We start from the raw sequence: 7,401 nt of genomic DNA on the forward strand, positions 1-7,401 counted from the left end.
TATTTGTCGAAGTCCTGTTTTATTTGGGTGTGGTTGTCACTTAATCCCCAGAGGAGAGCGCGTTAGTCATCATCAGCTACTACTCCAAACTGAGCACTTGCGAGATTGGATTTGGATTTCCCTAATTCATAGCGGTAGAACCCCAGGGTTGATTTAGTGTCCTTTTTTATGGAGGTTTTTGGTGTTTGATATGTATAAAACTATAATATTTGATGGGTTCTGATTTTGTGGTTTTATTTATACTTTATGTACATAGGTATATATATATATGTATAGCTTGAATGTATGAGCTCTACGCAACCCTGTTGCTTGTATAACCACAATACTAACATAGTCTACCAACATCTGTGTAAATTCCAATCACACACACGCCGCTAGTAAAATGTGACTTGTTCTGCCATTTGAAAATTATTGACGAACAAAACGCAAACTGCAGCTATCTTGTATATACAGTAATTCACGCCTAGTTCTATGGGCTTAGCTGATGCTGCTTTGCAGGTGTCGGTTTTGAATGTTTCAAGCTTGCTCTTAGGTCTCGGTGTCTGTAGCAGCCTCACCTGTTTTTCTTGGGCTTGTCAACACTCCATTTTTTGTGTACTTAAAGCTGGATCTCTCATCCTGAAGTAACACATTTTTTTCAGTGTTAGTAATTTGCTCAATTACTATTGAATCTTGCCGCCTTTCTTCCACCTTTCCTCGGCTTTTAATAGGTTTGTGTTCTTATTAGTGTAGTATTCCATGTGGTTGCTGTCTTAAGATATCTGGTTATTTTGATCGTAGAGGAGCACGAAGGTTTTGTGAGATCTGGGAGGATTCACTGCAGCTGAATTCATCAGAATACAGTTGGGATGGGGCTGAACGGGTCAAATGGGCAATAAGTGCTTAACAGAGCAAATATGGGAAAACTTAAAAAAGGAAAAATAAACGTTTTTATTAACAGATTGTTGGCTCATGTTCTTCATGCAACAGACGTTAGAAGTACTGGTCTGTTCTTTTCATAGGTGCCTGTGTTGTAGTAAAATGGCATTTCTCAGTTACAGTTATGGACTTGAACCTTTGCATAGCTGAAGCAGTGCCTTGTCCACCCAGTTAGCCCCCTCTGTTCTGCTTCTTCTATGGCTCTTATAACAAGCAGTCATGTTAGTAAGGTAAGTTTGCAAGTTGAAAAGTGTATTTTTCTTAATACAGATGCAAACCCTCATTATAAGCGCCATTGAGAAGATAACCTAGTTTGTTTGGACACAAGATAATAAAAGAATGGGGAGATCAAAGCATGAATATTTTCTCATTTCCTGCACACCAAAGTCATAGTTGCAACCTTGGAACACAGTGATGGCGTGTAGTGAGGTGCCCGGACTGAAATGGCTGCATTTCAAAAAGTAAAATACACCCTACTTCAGGTTGTGCTTTTTATTTAGCCTTGAGCCCAGTCATGCATCTCTTGCTGACTGCTGGAGTTTGATGGAGGCTGAGTTAAAAGGTAATAAAGGCGATTGACAAGACGAGGAGATAGTCCCAAGTACCCCCCCCTCTCCCATGCATCGTTAAAAATAACTGGCCCAAATACCATCTCCCCTCTCTGGTTTCTTGTGTCAGCTACCCTTGCAAAGGACCGTGTCCCATTTTGTGTCGCTGTCCACATAACAGTCCCATTCATGTAGGCACTCACCTACATGTTCTTTCCTTTGACACATTTACCGCATGGCTGACGGCACAGGGAGACGCGAAGTTGTCTCAGGCCATGGAACAAAAGTAGACGTTCAACAAGTAGTTCCTCCAACTCTTGCAGTTTAAAACCTTGTTAAAACGTTTTCCTAATTCGTTAAGCTTAAAATTTCTTACTCTAATATGCTTGACGAAACAAGCGATTGCACCACAGTGTGATTCAAGCACTGGATTTGTATGACCTGATTTTTATTACCCTACTTGGGTCTGTAGTGTCATGCTGCCAGTCCGAAAATGTACCCCAGCATCATTACTACAGTATTACCAAGGGAATGCTTTGTGCACGAGCCGAGGCACTACTCTCTGAAGATGTTCTTAAAATGTACATAGCTGCTGTGACAGATGAAGGTCTCAGCCAAACCTCACAGCACCCTTGTGTATTTCAGAATATGGTTCACAAGTTTGCACCTCCTTTTAAATAAGACTGATAGTGGTCACCTGTTAGGTGTGTGTGTGCAAGTTCTCCTGTCATCTGCATCAGCTGAATAAGCCCCTCTTTCACTGCACATATGCTTTTTAGCAAAATCAGCTGTTTGATTGGAATACCTGCAAACCAACAACATATGTGACCACTGATCTGTGCACTTTAAATAATCACATGCATTTCCTCTGACTTTTGGTGCAGTTTAGAATCTTTTTTTTCTAGTTACACTTAAACCCCACTTCCGTTTTTAACACATTGTACATGCACGGTTTCCTTCATTTCTGATTGTCTGACTAAATGGGGAAAGAATAACCACACTATTAGCGGCCAAAACCGGGCATACATTTATTCTGTACAAGCTGTATTTTGTTGGAAGTGTGATATTAGAATATGAAACAGCTATTATGAGGGAGATATTTAAAATTATTTTTGATAATGACCTGTTAAGACCTTATTGCACATCACCCACCTATGAAAATGTCAGATTTTCTGTTAAAGCCTCTTGTCAAAAGAAAAGACATGGGCTACAAGGATATGAAATGCAGACACCCTAACAATGCAATATGAAATAGCAAAAAGAACAAAAAACATTCATCCTTTCCTTTAGTTACATTCATGCATCACATAGAAATACATCTCACAACAGAATAAACATAACTTAAAATTGTCAAAGAAATGAAACGAGGAACCAGGAAAATGGACAATGTTTTATTCTACAGCCCATGGTGTATATTATTTACTGAGAATGTACATGGCAGAAAAGTAACCATAACAGTATGGTTGACGCTTTGGTTTGGTTGTTCATAAACAGCTCCGTGGCGCCATAAGCAGGGTTAGGAACGATCCCTATACAATGCTGGATTTTTGCATTACAGATTCTTAACAGTACAGCATGTCACTGGATTTAGCTCTGTAATGTCATCAAATTACAATCAATGACTGGATCGCAAGTTAAATAGTTGGTCCTATTTATATATATCAGATATGTTTCGATTAAATCTACAGTGATGCTTTGACATTTATTTTATAAGTATCAAATGTATTACTATAACCTGTTTATAAAAAGGCCAGTTAATCATGTCGAATCCAAAATTTGATAACTTCTTTTTGAGATAATCCAAACTGAATTTTTTTTTCTGTATCAAATTGTAGTTTTTTTCTATAATTACATCACTGGGATTTGGTTACATAAACTGTATTCACTAACCCTGTCAATGTAGTCCCACACAGCCTGAAATGATCTGGAAACAAATGGGGTGTCGATTGTTGAACTCAACTATTGCTCCAGCTCCTTCTTGTTACCAGGCAGGCCCTTCTGCTGGGCTGTGAAATACGTCATTACTGCAACGGCCAGCAAAGTCCTGTTGTCCAAAGCTGCAACGCTCACAACAAAACAGTCAACTTAAAGCTTCATTTCACAATGTTCTAAGTCAATTGAGGACTAGGCTAAATAAAGTGAAAATTACCTTTTACCCGCTGCCAAAAACAGCATTTAAATAATACTCTCACAGCACACAGCGGGGACGTCTTTAACATCCCAAACATGGCACATTTCATTTTTGAGCAAAACAAAATAAAAAGGGTACTCAGGATATTACCAATGTGCTGTGTAAATGTAATATTGCAATAAAATAAAATGAATCAATTTGTCTACGGATCAAGCTCGGTACAACTGTATATATTAAAATGACCATTTGATAAAATAAATGTAACATCATTTCCTAATTTTATTGGTTGTGGCCAGTGCCAACAGAAAATTGGAGACCTGAAAACGACAATATGTTATGTATAGCGAGTGGTGTGTAAACGCCTGAGAGGCAGGCTGAATATTAGGTCTTGTTCCCGGTGAACATCTAAAACACACGTCCATAGTAGCACAAAGTCAGCTTCAAAAGGGTCCCTGTACCTACTGTGGAACTCCCAAGTTGTTTTGTTTTGTTTTTTTGCTTTTTTTACTACTGCTGTCCTACCCATTCGTTGTTAAAAACAGTTCACTTGCTGCCATTGGTATTGTTATGTTGCATTGATTTACTGTTGTATACAAAAACAAAGCTTGTAAATGTAGTCACACAAGCAGCAATGCATGGTTCCTCTGCCAAAGAGAATCCCCTGAGTGGATGTAGATTAAATCTTTATGTATATGTTAAATATATGGGTGCTACCAACAAATTACTAGCATCGTGTAATGGTTAAAAGTAAGTATCGGATAAAAGTAGGAATGGGGCATAATCATGATTATCCCAACAAAATGCTTACAAGGGCGGAGCAGTCCCACATCTTCATGTGTCATAGCATTGTGGTGTCTCGGTGGTAGCGGTGAAGACTTGACGGACTGGTTGATTGATGTGGCATCATGCGGGTTCTTGTGTGCAAGGGGGCAAAGGCTGGCAAGGAGTTAAGGCTAGGGGACATGTGATTGCCAGCCTCACGTTTGGTGTATTTCATGAAACATCAGCTCCCGTGGGATACGAGTCTCTGGACCATACAGCTTACTGGCTCGACGCTCAAAGGCAGCAACATTCTGCTTTACGACCTCATCGAAGAACACAGTGGCCAGCTGAGAGTGCAGCAATGAACGGAACTCAAAAGAGATCTGTTTAAGACACAGAAGCACCAATAGTATAAAGAGTAAGGAGATACGCATGTCAAAATGTGGCAGCTGTAGACATGAGACATGATGCAGACTTCACTAAACATTTACTAAATAATCAAATTTGAAAGAGGAGTGAATAGATGTGAGCAGAAGAATTAAGGACACAAGATAAATAATCACAGGAAGGAACCAGAGGATGCAGGTAGTGTTGACTACTCACAGAAAAGTCTACAGTGCAGGTGCGAGGGTAGCCAGGAATGCCAGGACTGAAGCGCCATATCGTTTCCAGGTGATTGAAAAGCTTTCCGTCTGTACACACAGCCTAAAACCACCCAAAGGAGAAATTCTTTGGGAGATTATAACAAACACTGTCTATCAGCAATATTATCATCCATGGGACACGCTAATGCGTGAGGGCTAGTGGTACTTACTTTGACTAGATGGGGTCGGACACTAGTGATCATAGACGTGTATCTCTCCAACACTGGTGGGAACCCCACTTCCAGCTGAGCTTTGGAGTGGCCCGCTCTTTTTGTGACAGTCTGGGACTTCTTACACCAGGGCACAAAGTGCTTGTAGTCATCCACATTTGCCACTACATCGTACATCTCCTGCATGGAATACCTGAGGCAGCCAAATAACAAAAGCAGAATGTAAAAATGATCACCACACTTCTAAAATTGACATTAGAGACACTACTGTGCCGCTTTTGTCCTGTGCTGGCAAATTACCCAAGGATCCTGCGCTCCGAGTATTCTTTCCTTTTGTTTGTGAGGCTGATGAAGCTTCGGCTCTGGGGAACTGCTGTCATAGTGTCACAGTCCTGAAGGCAAAACACTCTGGGCGTTCTGGTCATCAGAATACCACATGATGACAAGTGTCTAAATGTTGAGAGGAAATTCTGGAATGAGTTCAACCTACCACAGGTAACTCTCATAACAAAGAACAACCCACTACCTTCACTCGTGAATGAGAACATTCACAGACAACCCATTACCTTCCACCTTTCTACCACCAATGTCATTTGGTGTAGATAACATACTGGTCCAGTATGTAATGGAAGGTCCCTGCTGTGTATGCTGGCATACTGGTATTTTCTGAATTGGGCCACACCAATGAATGGAAAAAGCTTTGCAGTTTGACACCATTCAGGCTTGTTTACACACTCAGGGAGCGAGTACAATGTCAAGATTCCCACTCAACAAATCTAATTAGAAACAGCCATGTTTTTTTTCCCTTCATTCTCTTAACAGTTCAGTTCAAGACTGTTACTATACTCAAATACATTATACCATATGATTTTTTTATACTTAAGTAGAAAAAATATTTAACATATAATCAGTCATTAATAGCTATGTATCTGCTTATAACCATTAACGGTCAAAACGATTTAAAAAACTGCACTATGGTCTATCAGCCACAACGAATAATCAGCTCTGGTAATGGAGTTCACTCATTTGGAGAGGTACACTTTTAAGTTGGATGAATGACGTTGGAAATGTCATAAAATAAATATTTGACTTCACTGCGTTAATTTAAAGGTTATTTGTGTTTGCAGAACAAATGTTTTTAAAAGCTGAACATAACACTGTGGAAGCAGGACAACCAAGCAGTCGGTACCGACCTGCAACTTTTTTCACGAGTAGTGAAGACCGGCGTAACACTACGTGACACCTTTGTGTGTGTGTGTGTGTGTTGTGTCGTTATTCCTAAACCAGTCGACCAGCCAGGGAGATGCACACACACACACACACACACACACACACACACAGCGTGGGTCTCTCTACGTGCGGCTAACGTGTAGCTAGCATTTCATAGACCTCTGACCGCACAAGGACAAGGGCACGAGCTAGCTCACCTGATGTTTTGTCGCAGGCGCTCGCAACAGGAGCGCCGCGAGCCCACAACGGCGATCTCGAGAAGCTCGCTGACGGTCCGCACGCCCATCGGCAACCGGCGGGCTGCCATGGAGCCGGTGAGCAAGTCCTAATATATATATACAGATATATTTGTATTACAAGAGGATTCTGGCCCGGTCCAGGGGAAGGCTACAGCATTTAGCTAGACAGGTCGACGACAACGAACCGACAGACACAATGTCATTGGCCCCGCTGCTGCCCTGGATAACCCCCAGCAGGTAAACGGAACCGCCGGCTAAGCTAGGTTTGATAACGAGTCCGCAACAAACGTGACCGTACGGCCGCGTCCCTTACTCGGCAGAAACAACCGTTTCACTCCATTACCGAAGTCCCCAAAACCTGCAGCAAACCGTATGACATTTTACTTTTTTTTAATCGGGTGTCCATCAAACCACAAAAGCGGAAAATCCGACCTTCGGCTCCCGAGGAGATGCCGAAGGCGTAGCAGCGAGCGAGAGGGGACAAACTGTTCCCTCTTTCAAAGCGGTCGAGCTTTCGGTTGCTCTACTTCGTGCGCCAGCCGGTGAAACACTGCCCCCTGCCGTGTCGGAGGACCGCTGCATCCAGACGCTGCTGATCCGCCTTTGTTGAAAGATATTACGAAGAGACCCCCCCCCTCACACGGGAACAGGGCCGTAGCCAGGATTTTAGAACTACTGAGGTCATGAGTCCTAGCTCCGACTGAAGGATTCGGAGCATGCCCCCCCCACCAAGAAATGTTCGAGGACTAAAGTATAAAT

The 7,401-nt window shown here is 41.9% G+C and overlaps 1 protein-coding gene across 1 annotated transcript; it reads right to left on the reverse strand.

Moving 5' to 3' along the window:
* Positions 1-3,858: 3,858 nt before the first annotated feature.
* coq10a (coenzyme Q10A) lies at positions 3,859-7,116 on the reverse strand. The gene is made up of 5 exons (XM_056273563.1): positions 6,601-7,116; positions 5,474-5,623; positions 5,174-5,366; positions 4,963-5,064; positions 3,859-4,742 (listed from the first exon to the last, which is right to left on the reverse strand). Exons 1-5 carry the CDS (start codon positions 6,708-6,710, stop codon positions 4,575-4,577), a joined length of 723 nt encoding a protein of 240 aa, XP_056129538.1. The 5' UTR covers positions 6,711-7,116; the 3' UTR covers positions 3,859-4,574.
* Positions 7,117-7,401: the final 285 nt, after the last annotated feature.

The sequence above is a fragment of the Lampris incognitus genome, chromosome 2, assembly GCF_029633865.1.
Source record: "Lampris incognitus isolate fLamInc1 chromosome 2, fLamInc1.hap2, whole genome shotgun sequence".
Lineage (NCBI taxonomy): Eukaryota > Metazoa > Chordata > Actinopteri > Lampriformes > Lampridae > Lampris > Lampris incognitus.